Consider the following 19,196-nt stretch of genomic DNA (forward strand, 5'->3'; position numbering starts at 1 on the left):
ATATATATATATATATACACACACACACACACACACGTATATGCTTTTTCTGTATATGCATATAAATCTCTGGAATAGATACATGTGGTAACTTTGCTCCCACTAGCAGGGATCACTGGGCAAGCCTCAATAACCCCAGGACTTAGTTACTTCACCTCACAGTAAGAGGAAGAGAATCTCTGTGCTTTTATTCTAAATTTCTTGAGCTCTAAAACAGAATCAGTTAGTGAAGAATGAATATGCATACTTTATGGATGCAAAGGTTCTCTTAGATGATGACATCATCTAAGTGTGATTTAAAAAGTGAAGTGTTGCTTTTATCACACAAATAGAAAGGGTAAATTCCCCACTGCTTTCTACACAGAGCTTACTCTATGGCATCTCCTAAACTCAGTACATGAAACCAACTCCAGCAGGTGAACTTTCATTGTAACAGCACTCAAATTCCTCTCCTCATTCCATCCCCAAATCCTCTCTGTTCCTCTAAGAATTCTCTCAGGACCATCCTCTAATCACTCCTTTATTCCGCATCCTCTCACATGCACGTACAATTATTGGCACTAACATGTATTTTGTTTTAAAAGTTTTAATAGACATATTATATAACCTTCAATTAAGTTTATAAGCACCCTGAGAGCAGAGGCTATGTGTCTCCACTTCTCATCTCTCTACCCTGTATCTAATAAGCAGTTCTATATAAGTTGATGCCAACAAGTATTGAAAGCTGGAGTCAAATTTCCTCCTGCTACATCCTCCAACACTAAAGATTTTCTAATATTCAGTCTATTGTTAGCTATATTATATAGCAATTTCCTTTCAACCATAATAACAGAGCTACTGAAAAGTACCATAGTTTATAAATCCACAATCAGAAAAAAAATTAAGATTTCATAGGAAATAAAGGGCTTGGGAAAATAATTAAAATGCCATTAAACATAGTTCTAACTTGGTAAATAAGAGGTTTAGAAGATACCTGCTTCTAAAACAAACCAAATTTGTCAGCATTTAAAGCCTGCTTCAGTAAGTAACTCTTTCCTGGAGGCACCTTCTTTAACTGTTCAGGAAATACAACTGGAATATTATTACCTGGCTGAGCAGATTCTCACACAAATTTTATGATATTTACACTGTATTTCTTTCTAAAGCTTTAGAGGTTTTTTTAAAATTCCTTGAAATTTAATACTTTTTGTACTTATACTCTTCCTTGTTTCACTCTAGCACATCTTGAAAACAAAATTGACCACAGCACTTCAAGGCACATGTCTCAATGTCCTGAAAGGATGGATGGGAAACAGATACCTCTCGACACTATCTAACAGGCTACACCACGTGGTTTCACGGAAGGAGAGGTAATAACTAACAGTGTTCTTTTGATGCACAAAAAGATGACAGTTTTAAAACTCTAGATTACCAGTATAAAGCTGTGGTATCTTAAAAAGACAATCGGTGAAGAACTACTATAGAGCAAATTGTTTAGCTTCACCTGATGGACTCTTCCTTGTCCCCAATCCATTCAGAAGCTGCAGCACCAGCTATAATACTGTTATGTGACCTTTGTTCTCAAAACACCCATAAAGCAATCAAAGCCAGAGTATTAAAATCTAGGGAATCAGCTACAACAAACACCCTTTCTTGGTTTAACAATTTTTTAGGTGAAATGTCATCACAGAAACTCAAGACTCACGAAATTGTTTGAATCATCTAACACAGAAACAAAACCCTCATAGATGAAATGGTCCCCAGCGATCTTTTAGTCAATGCTGACCTGCAACATCCCAAAATATAGTAGCTGGGTGGCAAGCCTCTGACGTAACCATTTCCAAGGAAAGTGGAAACTGCTACAGAGAAAACCCATTCCATCTTTGAATAGTTCTGACTGGTAGACTGCAGACATCACCTGGCCAAACTGCATCATGTTACATATCAGAAAACGAATTTCAGGAAGGTAAATAACTCATGCAGGCCACTACCCATCTCACAGCACATTCAGACATATCACAATGCATGTGATCAGACTACACTTCTCTCTACCCTAAGGATGTCTTCAACCACTACACAGCCCTTTCCAAATCTCTCAAACAGATAAACTTGGCCTGTCTAAATATCCACCAGTCACCAAAGCAAACCGATTTCTTATAATGGGTTACTAATTCAAATGGCGTTCAGACAATGAGACAGTTCCACATTGTTATTTAAGAAAAATACGTTTAAAAACAGAGCTTTCCCCATGAGAAAATCTGAAAATCTGGAAGTGGCATTATAAAAAATTATGACAAAGTCTCAAAAGAACAAAGTTGTCTCTATGACCATAGCTGAAAGCCTGGAGATAGCATTTTAACAGAAATTATATCAAAATCTTGAAAGAATAAATTTTATCAAAACCATTACATTAATTCTGAAAGCCAGAATTAGCTATCTAAACAAAGTCTGTTGTACATTTTCAGCACCATGAAATCTAACCCTTCCAACTAGCGACATCAGATTCCACATTCTCAATCTTCTCACCTTTCCAAAGGCAGATGCTCCAGCACAGATGTGTGTGTGATTAAACTGCTTCTGAGTTGCCAAAATCAACGGTGTCAGTTCCTCTGAGAATTAAACACATTTGATAAACACATTTCATAATATTTTCATATTCAGTTGGGTTTTTTTTTGGTCCTTTTGTTTTTATTGTGAGAAAATATACATAAGATGAAATTTAATGTTTTAAAATATACAGTTCAGTAGCATTACAGACATGCACGTTGTACCAACACCACCATTCATGTCCAGAATTTCAACTTCTCAAACTGAACTCGCAACCCATTAGACAGTAACTTTCCATTCCCTCCCTCGCATCCTTGGCAATAACCATTCTACCTTCTGTCTCTGTGAATCTGACTACTCTTGATATCTCATATACATGGAATCCTACAGCATTTTTTTGTCCTTTGCCCCTGGATTATTACAGGTAGCTTAGTGTCTTCAAGATTCACTTACACTGTAGCATGTTTCAGAACTTTTTTTTTTAAGGCTGAATAATGTTCCATTGTATGTGCAGACCTAGAGCTTTGCAGTTTTCCCTCAGAGATCTTGTACATATTTTCTTAGATTTATACCTAAATATTTTGTTTCCTTTCTTCTTCTTTCTTGGTGCTAATGTAAATGGTACTGGGTTTTTAATGTTATTATTATTTTTTCTTCTTTTTGTTTCTCGGTTTTTAATTCTAATTGATTACTGATCTATAAGAAAGCTATTAGCCAGCCACTGCACCCTTAATTTGATGCTGTACTTCCCCTCCCTAACCATCCTTGGCTCAAGGAAGCACCAAAGGAGCCCAACTCCCATAACCAAGAGCATCACGTCCCCCCAAAGAAGCCCCAGGCTCCCACACACCTGCAGGGGAGCAGACAGGCACTCTCAGTCTGAAGCAATCTCTCTTGTGCCAGGTTCATGCTGAAATGTGCAGAAACAGGTGAACACCCACCCAGTAACCAGAGAGGGAAGTTTAGGGGTCCTCACCTAACATGCTCAGATACTCAGTTATGTCCGATTCTTTACAACCCCATGGACTGTAGCCCACCAGACTCCTCCATCCATGGGATTTTCCAGGCAAGGATACTGGAGTGGGTTGCCATTTCCTTCTCCACATATTCAGTTTTCAAGCATAATTTAGGCATTAATTTTTTCCACTGGAAAAGCTCACCTGGAAGGAGGCCTTTGTACGCGTCATGCTGAGCCACCAGAACTTTCGCTACACCTGCTACTTTGCAGAGATCTTGTGCCACCTACGAATAAAAGTTTTAAATTATCCATCTAGCAGAAAAATACTAATAGAGCCACCATTACAGATTCAACAGACTATAAAATCTTAGTGGCCACTGTAAAAACTGTTTTTATGAGAAAAAGGGCTTCTCAGGAATAAAAGAAAATTATTTAACAAAGAAAATCTTAAGCCAATTAATCTTACGGTCTACTGACCCTAAGCAAAAATTCTTGCCTTGAAAAAAGTACAAATTGATAAACCAAAATCAACTTAGCTCTCCACTCAAATGTAATTGTATATCGTGCTCTTCCCTTTTGCTCAATACAAATATAAGTCCATCATTTTAGAAACGGTTAGGTTCTTTCGCTCATAATAATGACACAGCCAATTCCTTTCAGACATCTCAGACTTCAGGTTCCGAGAACTAAAGAGCAAGACTTAACCAGTCTGGTATGCAAGCCACGGCACTTTATCTGACAATAATGATTTCTGCTGATATTAAAATCAGTGATTCTGGGCCATAGAGAAAACCATAGAGAGCCTTAGAAAACTATAGAGAAAACAGTCCACTGTCAACCCCTGAGTTCCTGCCCATCCCCATGGATTTATCTACAATGAAGCAAAATATTTTCTATCTTAATTCCTTTTTTCTCTTATTTAGAATCAGGATGGGGTTCTGGGAAAGCTGTTTGACCAGTCAAATTTTCTGTATACAGAAAGCCATTAGAATTCCTTCTTTTAAATCTCTAAGTACCGCATGACCGGTTTCTGTTGTAGCAGAAACATGGCAGTCATAGTCTGGTCTACCGTCTTCTTACCTCTTGCTGATTCACTGATGAGTAAGCATAAAAGGCCACGCGTTCTGCCCTCCCTCAAAGGAGGGCAAGGCTCCAACAATACTCACTCAAGAAAAAAGGCGGTGCAAAAACAACTCTTCTGAATCAAGTATTCACTGGCAGGGGATATTGTACTATCAAATCCATCTCTTATTTCAGGCACTACACAGAAAAGTTACTTGCTGTCTATGATATATCTTCCAAGTTATATTAGATTAATTAAAATCACAGTAAAAAAAATCAAATCCAGAACTTGTATATCTGAAAGTAGGGCAACCAAAAAGAGAGCTTAGCTATCTTTTATAACTGCAAAAGTCAACAGTTGTTGGCAGGATTTAGGTAAAGAAATCCACATAAGCATACAAAGCATACACCTGGTTGAATACATTATTTTAAGATACCAATTTCATGTAAGAAATTGGCCAAAACAACACTAACTGAACCTGCGTTATATCACATGCTCTGCATCAATGCCATGTAATAAAAAATCAATTAAATTGTCTAAAAAGTAACAAGCTCTCTTCTGGGTTTTTTCCCCTGAGGTCCAAGCTCCCAACTACAAAACTGGCAGATCCTGTATGGTGAGAGAGGCAACTGGTGGCTCAAGGTGTGTAAGCTTAATGACAGCACAATTTCAACTACACTAAAGTCCAAGGTACAGACTCTGCAAACCTCATTAGAGTTCCTTTTCAGGGGGTTAGTTTGCAAAGCTGTCATTGTCTTATGTCAACAACCAAACAAAGAACATCTAGTACCAGTTGTAGTTTTGGGAAAGTCCTTGCATTTGAATTCTTACACCAAGTAAAAATTAACACCCATGATACTTTTTCCAGATTTACCACTTTCAGGAATTAAAAGCAATTAGCAAGTATATTCCGGAGAAGGCAATGGCACCCCACTCCAGTACTCTTGCCTGGAAAATCCTATGGACAGAGGAGCCTGGTAGGCTGCAATCCATGGTGTCACTAAGAGTCGGACACGACTGAGCGACTTCACTTTTACTTTTCACTTTCATGCATTGGAGAAGGAAATGGCAACCTACTCCAGTGTTCTTGCCTGGAGAATCCCAGGGACAGGGGAGCCTGCTGGGATGCCATCTATGGGGTCACACAGAGTCAGACACGACTGAACTGACTTAGCAGTAGCAGTAGCAGCAAGTATATTCATCAATACTAAAAAGGGATTGGCTATTAACCTCTGCTGCTGCTGCTAAGTGGCATCAGTCATGTCCAACTCTGTGCGACCCCATAGACGGCAGCCCACCAGGCTCCACCCTCCCTGGGATTCTCCAGGCAAGAACACTGAAGTGGGTTGCCATTTCCTTCTCCAATGCATGAAAGTGAACAGTGAAAGTGAAGTCGCTCAGTCATGTCCGACTCTTCGCGACCCCGTGGACTGCAGCCCACCAGGCTTCTCCATCCATGGGATTTTCCAGGCTAGAGTACTGGAGTGGGGTGCCATTGCCTTTTCCGATTAACCTCTAAGGGGACTCTCTGCTTGGCACCTGATGGCACAAGACGGCGCCAGTGGAACTAAGTCAAGTATTCCACCTCATTTCATAAGACAAAACGCCTAGTGAGCAAACCTTTTAGTTTTCTTTTCACACACAATAATGGTTGTGAAACTGACCATTTAATGAGGTTTAGGGCCCAGTTTGGGTTACAGTCCTCATTATAACTCTGTCGCCATCATTCCCTGTCTCTTGATGGCAATTTTATTTGCTATGGTTGACCTTAAAGATGTCTCACCTTGTCACATTTGGTTCCAGCTACTAAACAGGACACTTCACCTCCAAGATGTTTGGCTGCAGTGATGGTATTTAATGTAATGGGTGCAAGGGTATCATTTGCATGCTCAGCTATCACCAGGGTACTCTGAAATCGTAGCAATGAGGTCTAAAAAGAGAAAAAAAAAAAAGGAAAATAATGTTGCGGTATAATTTTTGTTGTGCTCTAACTGGTAAGCAGGTGTGGTTTAAAGAGAAATGTATGCAATACTCAGTTCTATAAGTGTATTTATAAATATTTGCTCAATAGCAAAATTGGGCTATTTTTATCTATCACTCTATTACTGATATTCCTGCCTAATAAAAATAGAAAATACATATTAGTATTCTACTGTTAGAAAAAAAATCTTTTTATTATTTCCAAACAACTTTCCCACTAATCTATGTTCAACAAGAAACTGATATATGTATCTGAATGTAAAATCCTTAGAACACATTCTCAAACTAGGTATCAACTACCAATTACATTCACGGGCAGTCAGTACTACTAAGGAGCAGAGTATATCCAGGAATAATGATAATGTAATCAACTACTAAAGTCCTACCGCTTCAGGTAAAATGAATTTAATACCAAAATAACTGATAATGTAAACCTGTCTTTACAATACAACACTACAGCAATTTTGCTAAAGTTTCAATTGTTTAAATATGCTTTTAAATTCAAAAAAGCTTTGGGGCTGTATCCTGGAACCAGTTAAAATCCTCCCAGAGGTACTGCGGGCTATCGAGAAACCAACATGTAGTTCACGGTCATGTGAAATAATTCGAACACCAGAAACACAAAGATGAACAAGAATGGTCCCTGCACTCAGAGTTTTCAAGGGAAATAAGACTTGTTCACACACAATTACAAGACAGAATAGTTTCCAGTTAATGATAGTTTCCAAGTCAAAATGCTGGCAGCCGCAGATCACAGACGATCAAGGGGAAGAATGGAAGGAAGCTTAGGTGTTCTGACATGTGAAAGGATGAGGGAGCACGCCACAGGCCTGAGGAAAGGAGAAAATCTGAGAACTGTCCTTGTGGAAAATGGCAGTGAGAAAAAGAGGCACTGATGATCACGTGTCATGGTTCAGCGGTTTGAATTCAGCAATAATCTTCTGATCGGGAGTGGGAATGAAGAAAGCCTAATATAAAATATACCCAGAGCTTAAATTTTATAAGGAGGTTATAAATGAAGGGAAGCCAGGCACAGGACTACAATGCTGGTCACGCAACTAAATCAACAGAATACGTACTTTTTGTTTACTATTTTGTACATATCCTGGTAGCTCAGATGGTAAAGAATATGCCTGCAATGCAGGAGACCTGGGTTCAATTCCTGGGTCAGGAAGATCCCCTTGAGAAGGGAAGGGCAACCCACTCTAGTATTCTTGCCTGGAGAATTCCATGGACCATGGGATCATAAAGAGTTGGGCACTACTGAGCAACTAACACCTTCACTTTTATCTTTTTATTAATACTTAGGCATACCAGTTCAACTAGTTTCCATAATCATTTAGGTTATGAGACATTTTTTATGATTATAAACAATGCAGAGATGACCCTTCTCATAGCTCTCTGCAATCTTCCTCAACAGATGAGATATCCTTTTAGTCCAGTAAGACTAAAAGTTCAGATTGGAACTTGGCCAGGTTACTTCAGCTGCTCTGCTTTCAGATGACTAAGCCAGATTCTGTGCAACCTTCAGCAAGATAGGGGCCCCTTTCCCCCTAAGCTTCCTACCTCTACAACCGCAACCCATTCCTTCTCCTCAGCCCTCTAAGCCTCCTCGATCCTTGATGAACCAATCCCAGAGCTGAGGGCCATAGATTCCAGGGCAAGCATTCAGGGATAGAAATGCCACAGGATGAGGATGGGAAGAGAATAGGGAAGAATTTGCCAGAGGACATAATTGCTACATTGTTTATTAGTGAATGACATTTATCTTTTTCCTCAAAGGAAGCAAGCTGCTGCTGCTGCTGCTGCTAAGTCGCTTCAGTCATGTTCGACTCTGTGCGACCCCAGAGACGGAAGGCCACCAGGCTCCCCCGTTCCTGGGATTCGAAGGGGGAGAAAAGGAGACTCTTTTGCTGAATCAAGTCTCTGTTTGTATAGCTTTTACGTTTTTATAATTTAAAAAAAACCTCACAGAAGGTGAGAATTTTTATGGTTAAGGTTAGAAATCTTTATGCACATCTTAAGATTCACTTCTTATGACAAATCCAGGAATGTTAGATCAAGACATAGACACACTTTCAAGGCTTTTAACACTGATCGATGCAAAATGTTTTCCAGAAAAGTTGTAACAGTTCACAATTCCTGCGATGGCATGAAAGTTCTTAGAAGGCAAACAACATGCCAGTTCATTTTTGTATCCCCGTTGTCTAGAATAATGTGTTTTCCGATATACACCTGTAGAATTACACGGTACTTCTATTTTAATCAGAAGAGCACACAGTAAAGAACTGTGTAATTAGGATCCAATGGCATAATTTATGCTTCAAATCACATTTAACAAGAATTGCCAGTTACAAACTATTTATTACCAATATATATCAGACACCATATTTTTGATTATGTTTCACATATCATTTACCATAAAATTTATGAGCTTTTCGTCACCATTTAAAGAATAAATCCAGGATTTGGTGGCAGAAGGCCCATATTTGCTATAAATTATAGTTCTATAATAAGATAAATTGGGTAGTTTCCTATGGAATTGTCAAGCTTTTCAGAACTTCCAAGGGAACACTGCATATTCTTCTTAAAAGGCTATTCAAAAAAACTGTATAGAATAAACAACAAAAGAATATATAAGAAACTACTCAGTCCATCTATCTGACCAGTCTTGACTAAACACTACATATATCCTAAGACACTTCACATTATTTTACCAACTGACTCCTTTATAGTTTAATATTAAGGGTTCTTTAATTCACTAAGGTTTTTTCTAATTCAATATTCTACCTTCTATTCTCACATACCACCTCAAGAGAAGCCATAGAACCTAAACATGGTTATGTAGCTTAATTCAGCAATAATAGCTGTGTGTAGCCTGCAGCAGAAGAAATTGGTCTGTGGTCTTTAAAATGTTATTCCTTAAACCAGAGCCCAGTTTCCTCATCTTCAAATTGAGGGAGACAAACTAAACCGAAGGTTTTCAAACTATACTCCATCCAGGAAGGCACCGCTGGAACCAACACACAGAATAAAGTGAGCACCAGGCAGGCAGGGCTGCCAGAATGGTCCCTCGCTTTGCTTTAACCAAATTAACCAAACTAATATTATTGAGCCCTCTGAAAAAGAAAGGAAAGCGAAAGTTGCTCAGTGTGTCTGACTCTTGGCAACCCCATGGGCTACAGCCAGCCAGGCTTCTCTGTCCAAAGAATTCTCCAGGCAAGAATACCAGAGTGGGTAGCTGTTCCCTTCTCCAGGGGATCTTCGCAACTCAGGGATCAAAGCCCTCTACTAAGATTAAATTGTATTTAAAACTCAAAAACCCTTTATGATGTGGTACTATTACTACCTTGAGTTTACATATGGAGGAACTGGAACTTAATGGCTACAGACCTAAGAAAAGAACCAGGTTAAAGTCCAGGTAGCTGGACTCAGATCTGAGGTTTGCAATACCTACCATTTTTAGCACTACCATTTTTAGCTGTTTTATATATGGGTCATTCCTGTAATATTTCACCTAGCAAATATTCTCCTGCTAAAAATAATAGAACTGGTCAAAAAGATGACTTCAAGGGCCTCTTTTCCAGCTCTAAAAATCCTACAACGCTAAAATCCTATTTTAAACCCAAGTGGTGTAGCATATCACAAAAAGATTCAAAAAGTACAGGTCCCATTACTGAAAGGTTTTTAAATGCAAGTTGTTGTATTACCTTGTGATCCACTGCATCTGTAGACTTTAGGGCCCTCTTTTTTAATGAGGAAAAAAAAGAAGCCAAATCTTCAACATTTAAAGATAACTGTTGAAATACGCAATAAGGTAGCTGCTCAGCAAAGAATCTCAATCTCTTCAAAACACTGCTACTTAAATTAATTAATGCAGACTGGTACCACCATCCATTTTTGGTCATCAACCTGTGTGTGTGTGTGTGTGTGTGTGTGTGTGTGTGAAAGAAGTTTACTGGGAAGCACTCTTGGCTCCCCATGAGGCATCAAGGAAATATAACTGGGCAGTGGAAGAAGCTGAACTGCAATACTGCAATACAGCCACTAAAAAGCTCTCAGCTCATCTCACAAGGGAACCCCGGAACTAGGATGGCCCATCAAACTTCCCCAGAATTGAAGCAAGGGGGCTGCAGACTTTAGATGCACTTTTATTTGGGGCTTTTTAAAAAAATAATCAAACTAACGTGACTAATGCACTTTTATCTCTGTTTCAAACTCAATCCTGGAAACAATACCATGTTTAAAAGGCAAGATATGTATCATATAAGAGAGCTCCCTGGTGGTTCAGTGGTTAAGATTCAGCGGGTGCAGACTGGATCCCTGGTCAGAGGACTAAGATCCCACATGCCTTGAGGCCAAAACACATAATGTAAACCAGAAGCAGTATTGTAACAAATTCAATAAAGACTTTAAAATACTTTAAAAAAATTTTTTTAAAAAAGAGCACATACAGTACATAATAAATTAAAACAAAGGTAAACAGGTGAGTTAAGGCAGACAAAACTAAAAAAATGAAGTGACCTTGTTACCTAAAGAAAATCCTTACTCTTACTATTACTTCATTACCCACTAACAGTTGTAGTTCACCTTAGTTCACAAAGTACTTTCACAGGTTTCTCCAGCTCCCTAACTAGGTTAATTCTCTCCCCCAATACATATTCCCGAAAGACCCTATACACCTTTCACGATCACTCTTAAGATAATGTGTAAATGTCTGTTTTCCCCAGTCTGTTTGCAAGGCACTGGGCAGGCTCTAGGTCTATCTCAGGAGAAGGCAATGGTGACCCACTCCAGTACTCTTGCCTAGAAAATCCCATGGATGGAGGAGCCTAGTGGGCTGCAGTCCATGGGGTCTCGATGAGTTGGACACGACTGAACAACTTTACTTTCACTTTTCACTTTCATGCACTGGAGAAGGAAATGGCAACCCACTCCAGTGTTCTTGCCTGGAGAATCTCAAGGACGGGGGAGCCTGGTGGGCTGCCGTCTATGGGGTCACACAGAGTCGGACACGACCGAAGCGACTTAGCAGCAGGAGCAGTGGCCGGTCTGTCTCACTCTCCATTGTAAACTCAGTATCCATCTTTGAGTTTGATACATAGTGGGCATTCTGTGAATGTTTAGTAACTAAGAGAGGTTTCCCCCAAAATGATCAAAAACTAAAAAGCAACCATTTTTCTGTCATTGATAACTCAATTATCTAAGTACTTTAATATGTGTGTCTACCAAGAACAGTACGCAAAGGTGCTAAATCACTAGAGATACCCTATCATACTTTTTTTTTTCCACTAATTTTTGGCTGCGCTGGGTCTTCGCTGCTAAGGCCGCTTTCTCCAATAGCAGGGGAAACTTTGTTGCAGTGTGCAGGCTTCTCATTGCAGTGGCTTCTCTCCCGGAGCACAGGCTCTAGAGTGCACAGGCTCAGCTGCCCTAAGGCATATGGGATCCTCCCAGACCAGGGACCAAACCAGTGTCCCTTGCATTGGCAGGCGGGCTATTAGCCACTGAACCACCAGGGAAGTCTTCCCACTCCATCATATTTTTAGGGAACTTATCTGAACTTACTGACTAGACTTAGTTCCAAGTAGTAAAGTGAAGTTTTCTTTTACATACTAGCTGCATACCCTTATTAAGCTGACTGGCCTTTTATGAGACAGTATTCTTTTCAAGGATAGGGCTTAAAGAGGTTATCATCTCCCCACCCTTTCAAGGCTAGACTTCTTGAAAACAAAGTCCTTACACACAAACTCTGCTGCCTCACCTCACTCCTTCTAAACCTTTACTCACAGCAAACTGGCTTTCACTTCCACTCAACACTGAATCCAATCTCTTCAAAGTCACCATCAACCTTGGATAGCTAAAGTTCAATCAACACATTTCTGTCCTCTTATTCAGCCTTAACAATTTTGATCCTGCTTGTTTTACTGTTCATCAGGAGCAACCAAGGATTGCTGTTGCTGATAAAAAGTCATGTACAACTTTTTTGCAACCCCATGGACTCTAACCTGCCAGGCTCCTCTGTCCACAGGATTATCCCAGCAAGAATGCTGGAGTGGGTTGCCATTTCCTTCTCCAGGGAATTTTCCCGACCCAGGGATCAAACTCACATCTCCCGCACTGCGGCCAGATTTTTCACTGTTGAGCCTGGGAAGCCCCTTTAACTGTATGTTCTTGTAGTGAACTATAACAGGAGTTGGAAGAAAAAAAGTTGGGACCCTAACTCCCTATTTTACCCTTACAAACCTACTCGAAACATGAAGTAGTAAGAATAAACATAATCTACCTCCCCCACCACCTTTGAAAACTAAATGGGGTTATGGTAAATGGGCAGAGGTCTTTTTGTTTAACTCAAAAATTAAAAAGCAGGTACAAACTATAAAATCTTTCAACTTCTACTGAAAAAGACAAATAATATATAATTAATTACTCATCCCTATTTTAACGTAACTTTTGTAATTTAAACATGTATATTACATTTCTGAACTTTAAATTACTTTAACCTCTTTAGTAATAAAATACAGTAGCTTTTAATCATGACTAGAAATGTCATATGACATTGACTATATTATTAAAAACAGTCAATTTACTTCTCTTTAAAAACAGACAAGACGCTTAAAGTAGACACATTGGCAGCAGCATAATTTTATTTAATTCACCTCATGCAATAAATCTTTCAGTACCACATCAAAGTTGGCTTTCTCGCTTCCTTCAAAAGAAATTAAAATCTGCATGTGAATTACAGAGTTCAAGCTCATTCATCAGTGATAAACCATGGACTCTGAAAATTGTCATGTTCCTTCATACCAGTTTTATAGCTTCTGAATCATAACAGAGATGCCTCCCTGTCTGGGAATGAATATAGTAATAGGCAGATTCAAATAACCTTCAAAGTGTTGCTGTACTCTCTGTGTAAAATATCTCTTTGGTATATTGAAAGTATAAGCCGTTCAGTCATGTCCAACTCTTTGCGACCCCTATGGACTGTAGCCCACCAGGCTCCTCTGTCCATGGAGTTTCCCAGACAAGAATACTGGAGCAGGTAGCCATTCCCTTCTCCAGCGGAATTTTTCCAACCCAGGGACGGAACCCGGATCTGCACTGTGAGCAGATTCTTTACCAAATGAGCCACCAGGGCAGTCCCTTTGGTATCTTACTAGTCAACAAATCAATCTTAAATGCAAATGAATAAAATAATACTAATAATTCAGATTAATATTCCTGCAAGAATATTAACTACCTATTTTCCTCTTAGTGTGCTCCTCAGCTCTTTGTTTTGGCTGGAGAACACTTTCATTAACAGGTAACACTGAGGAGGCCCCTCCAAAGATGAAGGACTTTGCTCAAGGCCACAGATAAGCCAAAATGGAAACATAACTTAGATACCAAATGTGAGTCATTTAACTTACATTCAAACAGCTTAACGTATCTCTTTTCTTTTTTCACTGACTGCAATGAAAAACAAATATAAAATTTACCATCTCAGCCAATTTTAAATATATAGTTTAGTAGTGTTAGCTATATTCACCTTGTCATGTTAACAGCTTAATATTTTAAATCTTTTAGTAGATTAATCTATTATTAAAAATAAGACTTTGTAGAAATGTATCTTTCTAAATTTATTCAGTTAACTACAGAACAATTTTTTTTAATTTCTAGAGTACAGAGTCAGATAAGGCATTTTGACTTTAGAGTATCATAGGTGACAGTAAACAGGTCAGACTGAAGGGACTTGCACTTCAGAAATCTGGCACAACTTGACCACCAAAACATTTAACAGTGGTAACGGATTATGGGAAATAGATGGGGAAACAGTGGAAATAGTGTCAGACTTTATTTTTCTGGGCTCCAAAATCACTGCAGATGGTGATTGCAGCCATGAAATTAAAAGACGCTTACTCTTTGGGCGGAAAGTTATGACCAACCTAGATAGCATATTCAAAAGGAGAGACATTACTTTGCCAACAAAGGTCCGTCTAGGCAAGGCTATGGTTTTTCCAGTGGTCATGTATGGATGCGAGAGATGGACTGTGAAGAAGGCTGAGCACCGAAGAATTGATGCTTTTGAACTGTGGTGTTGGAAAAGACTCTTGAGAGTCCCTTGGACTGCAAGGAGATCCAACCAGTCCATTCTAAAGGAGATGAGTCCTGGGTGTTCTTTGGAAGGAATGATGCTAAAGCTGAAATTCCAGTACTTTGGCCACCTCATGCATAGAGTTGACTCATTGGAAAAGACCCTGATGCTGGGAAAGATTGAGGCCAGGAGGAGAAGGGGACGACAGAGGATGAGATGGCTGGATCGCATCACCGACTCGACAGACGTTGAGTTTGAGTGAACTCCAGATGGTGATGGACAGGGAGGCCTGGTGTGCTGCGATTCATGGGGTCGCAAAGAGTCGGACACGACTGAACGACTGAACTGAACTGAATGGATTATAACTTACTGAATGAAGCACAGTTCCATGAGTTCATAAATAATAATACAAGGCTAACAAATGTAGAAGGAACGATGGAATTAGAAAAAAATCACCATTTTACATCACAGTAATCATTTCTCAGGCAAGAAGCATCACCAGATAAGACTAGTGAGTAAAAGGCGGATGAGAAAGAGAAGAGTTATAGTCTCAATGTATATCCCCATAAATTAGTTAAAAATCACAAAGGGAGGAGTAGTAATTTGAAAGCAGAGAAACCTGCTGAATAACCCTTTAGCCAAGTAATTAACACCACCAACAATGGAATAAACCAACATTATGAGCCTCCCAGTACGATCCACTGAGAACACAATATCACTTCTGCAAAACTCCTGCCAAAAATACATAACCTGAAACTAATCAGGGGAAACATCAAACGTAAATGGGGGACAGTCAACAAAATAAAAGGCCTGGAGCCTTCAAAAATGCCATTGTCATCAAAGCCAAAGAAAGGCTGAGGAGCTTTCTAACAAAGACTGAAGAGACATGAGAACTAAATGCAAGGCCTGATTCTGGACTATCCTAGACCAGAGTAAGAGATACGCTACAGAAGCAAACTGGTACATACAGAAATGAGTAAACCCCGAGGTCCCACTGCTGAGCATCAGGGAACTACAGTTAATATCCTACGATAAACCATAATGGAAAAGAATATTAAAAAGAATGCATATATAACTGAATCACTTTGCTATATAGCAGAAATTAACACTGTAAATCAATTATACTTCAATTTAAAAAACAATACAAAAAATACTGCTACAAATGATTAACAAGACAACTGATAATACATGAATAATATCTGTAGATCAGATAATGCATAGTATTGTATCATTGTTAAACTTGCTGATTTTGCCAATTATACTGTGCCAAAGAATTGATGCTTTTGAACTGTGGTTTTGGAGAAGACTCTTTTGAGAATCCTTTGAACAGCAAGGAGATCTAACCAATCCATCCTAAAGGAGATCAGTCCTGAATATTCATTGGAAGAACTGATGTTGAAGCTGAAACTGCAATTTGGCCACCTGATGCAAAGAACTGACTCAATGGAAAAGACCCTGATGCTGGGAAAGATTGAAGCGGACGACAGAGGATGAGATGGTTGAATGGCATCACCAACATGAGTTTGAGTAAACTCCAGGAGTTGACAGGGAGGCCTGGTGTGCTGCAGTCCATGGGGTTGCAAACAGTTGGACACCGCTGAGCAACTGAACTGAACTGAACTGTGGTTATGAAAGGTGCATATTCCTTGTTCATAGAAAATACACTAAAAGTTTTAGGAGTAAAGGGCATGTTTGCAATATAATCTCAAATGGTTCAGAAAAATAACAGGCTGTATATATGAAGAGAAATAAAGCCGATGTGCCAAACTGTTAACAGCTGGTGAAATTCAGCAAAGGGTGTTGAGATTTCTTTGTGCTGTTCTTGAAACTTTTCTGAAATTTCTCAATGTTTAAAGCTAAATATGTATGTGTATTTATGTATTCATTCTAGAAGTGTTCCCGCTATTTTCCTATATCCCTTGAAATTCAAATCTCTCGGATGTTTCCAATGACTTTCGAGGAGTTACTTTACTTAGCATGACTTCAAATTCTGAAAATAAGTCATAAAGGTCAAAGTCTTTGGCAAACCACAGTAAAGATTTGGAAATACTGTCCATGTATATTGGCAAACTGTGTTTATAGTGATTACTTAAGTTAGTCGTTCCATTATTTTTTCTGTTGAAGTGAAGTTGCTCAGTTGTGTCCGACTCTTTGTGACCCTGTGGACTATAGCCCGCCCGCTCCGTCCATGGGATCCTCCAGGCAAGAATACTGGAGTGGGTTGCCATTTCCTTCTCCACGGGATCTTACTGATCCAGGGATAGAACCCAGGTCTCCTGCATTGCAGGCAGACTCCTTACCATGTGAACTACCAGGGAAGTCAAATAACTGAGTCAATAACTATAAAATAACTGACTCCCAAATGCCCCCTCCACAACTATTTCTCTCAGGCCAGACCTCTAACCTGTCCACAAAACTACCTTCTCATTACTGTATACATTAAGAGAGTCACTCTGATACCTGGAACTTTTTCCAAATCGATGACTTTAACTTGTTTATGTCTGGATCCGCTGAGGAAAATGTCTGGGAGAAAGACTGAAGGCTGACCTGAAGGATATGGGTTTGAACTCTGCGTGTATGAGGGGGAGGGGTAACAGAGGGTTGGCGGTGTGTGTGTTTTTTTTTTTTTAATGAAACAAAGAATACACAAGAAAAGGACCTACAGATATCTAGAAAGATTGCTAACTATGGAGAAGGTCCCAGCAGGATATAAGAAAATATGAGTGCACAAGAAAAAGTGTAGAAAGAGTACAAAACGCCCGGAAAGTTCCTGACCCAAGTTTAGCAATCTTGTCACTTAACCTAACTGTAAATTAGAAAACCTTCAGAATCTACAATATAAATTGTTACTTGACTTGTAACTGGTCAATCTCCAAATACTAGTGTCCCAGAGCGTTAGACAAAAACATACTTTCTATCAGTCTTTCTCATAATAGAAAATGTGGTAAACTCATGAGTTGTAACTCATAAAAGCATCAAAAACTTAGCGCTACCAATAGTTCCCCAGCTACTTAACCAACAATCTGCTGGATTTAAAAAAAAAAAAAAGGCAAATTGGCCAAAGTTGTCAATACAATCACCTAAACTCACCACTGTCCCATTCACCAGGGAGAAGACCAAGTTTCCAAAACCACATCGCCCCTCGCCCCCGGTACTTGACAGTGAGTGGATTCGAGCAGCCATAATGCGCCCAGGGAAAATGTTTAATTCTTTCAGAAACGACACCTTCGAAACTGAACTCAAGTTTTTTATTTTTTACAAGAAGGCATCCCAGCGGCGACATTTTCCTCCCTTGGGTAAAGATTCGCCGGGGACGCAGATGCTCACTCTCCGCCCAAGGTGGAAAACCTGGCGGCCCAGCAGTGCAAAGAGGAAAGCTGGAGGACTGGAAAAGGGCTGCGAAGAGGAAGCGGAGGGGCAGCGGGTCGTAGGTTCGGTACTCTGAGCTCTGACCTCGACCCCCAGCTGGCGACCAGGAAGGAGGCAAGGGCAGGCCTCAAAACTTTGAACCCAAGCCCCAGTTCAACCTGGGCCTGCCAGCGCGAGGGCCAGCTAGGTCTGGGAATGGCGGTGACCTTCGCCCAGACCTTCACAGGAACAGCAGATTAAGGCCGGGCCGTCACCGGGCTCGGCCCTCCCCGCCCGGACTCACCGCCCGCCGGAGCTGCCCAGGAGCCGCGGCTCGGAACATAGCCCCTGCACTGGTTCGCCTCACGGCAGCCGAGAGTAGACCGAACTGCAAACCCTCCGCGAGTCACTGTAACGCTCGCGAGACGCGGGAACGAGAGCAGGCGCCCCCCAGGCGAGCGGAGAGAGCGCGAGCGTAAGGTTTCTGCCAGCCGATTGGGCGGTCGTGCAACCAATGGGGAGGGCGGAAAGTTAGGGGCTGGACTTGGGAGTAGGACAAAAGTGGAGGTGCGTAAAATAAGGAAAGGCAGGGGCAAAGCGGGGGAAAAGCGGGCGACAGTGGCTCAGACTGCCTGCCAGTCCCAGCGTGCAGTGTCCAGTTACACTGGACTGATGACGTCACTGTCCTGGCTCCCCAGTCCTCTCGACTAAGTCCTCCGCTCAAGCTCCAGTTATTCGTCTGCCTGTTTACAGATATTAGTGCGAAGACCTGCAGTATGCTAAACACATTTTTCAGGTCAGGGCAATATAATAAAAGGATGCGTGAATGGTTGACTTCACCAGACTCTGAAGGAAAACGTATCATTACTATTACGGAAGGAATGATTCCTGGAATTGGTGATGTTTGAGCTGGGTTCTAGAAGGAGAACAAACAAGGAGCCCAAACGAGGAAGGAGCAGGACAGGAAGATCCCAGGAGAAGGGGCAGGCTACTGTGTGCTGCCTTATAGAAGGAGGCAGATTGGGAAATGTCTTGGATTGGGGTGTAACATGCGGCCCCACCCAAGCCCTCTTCTCTCCCTACTCAGGCCCAACCACACCTTGGCTTCAGTGCCCATGACTGCTAAATCTCTCCTGACCTTTGGATCCATTTATCCACTTGGCTACTGGGCAGCTCCTCAGCATGTTTTCTCAACACCTCAAATCCACACATTCACAACTGACTGGGCATTCCCATCCAGACTTCCT

The 19,196-nt window shown here is 40.5% G+C and overlaps 1 protein-coding gene across 1 annotated transcript in view; it reads right to left on the reverse strand.

Annotated features, from left to right (window-relative positions):
- Positions 1–18,413, reverse strand: part of ETFA (electron transfer flavoprotein alpha subunit) — a 77,735-nt gene extending 59,322 nt beyond the window's left edge. The window contains exons 1-4 of the mRNA XM_005695108.3: positions 18,254–18,413; positions 6,331–6,477; positions 3,687–3,768; positions 2,506–2,588 (exon numbers count right to left, since the gene is read on the reverse strand). Coding sequence (XP_005695165.3) covers positions 2,506–2,588; positions 3,687–3,768; positions 6,331–6,477; positions 18,254–18,292 — 351 coding nt within the window. The 5' untranslated portion in view covers positions 18,293–18,413. The remainder of the gene's footprint in view (positions 1–2,505; positions 2,589–3,686; positions 3,769–6,330; positions 6,478–18,253) is intronic.

Source organism: Capra hircus, chromosome 21, assembly GCF_001704415.2.
Source record: "Capra hircus breed San Clemente chromosome 21, ASM170441v1, whole genome shotgun sequence".
NCBI classification, from domain to species: Eukaryota; Metazoa; Chordata; class Mammalia; order Artiodactyla; family Bovidae; genus Capra; species Capra hircus.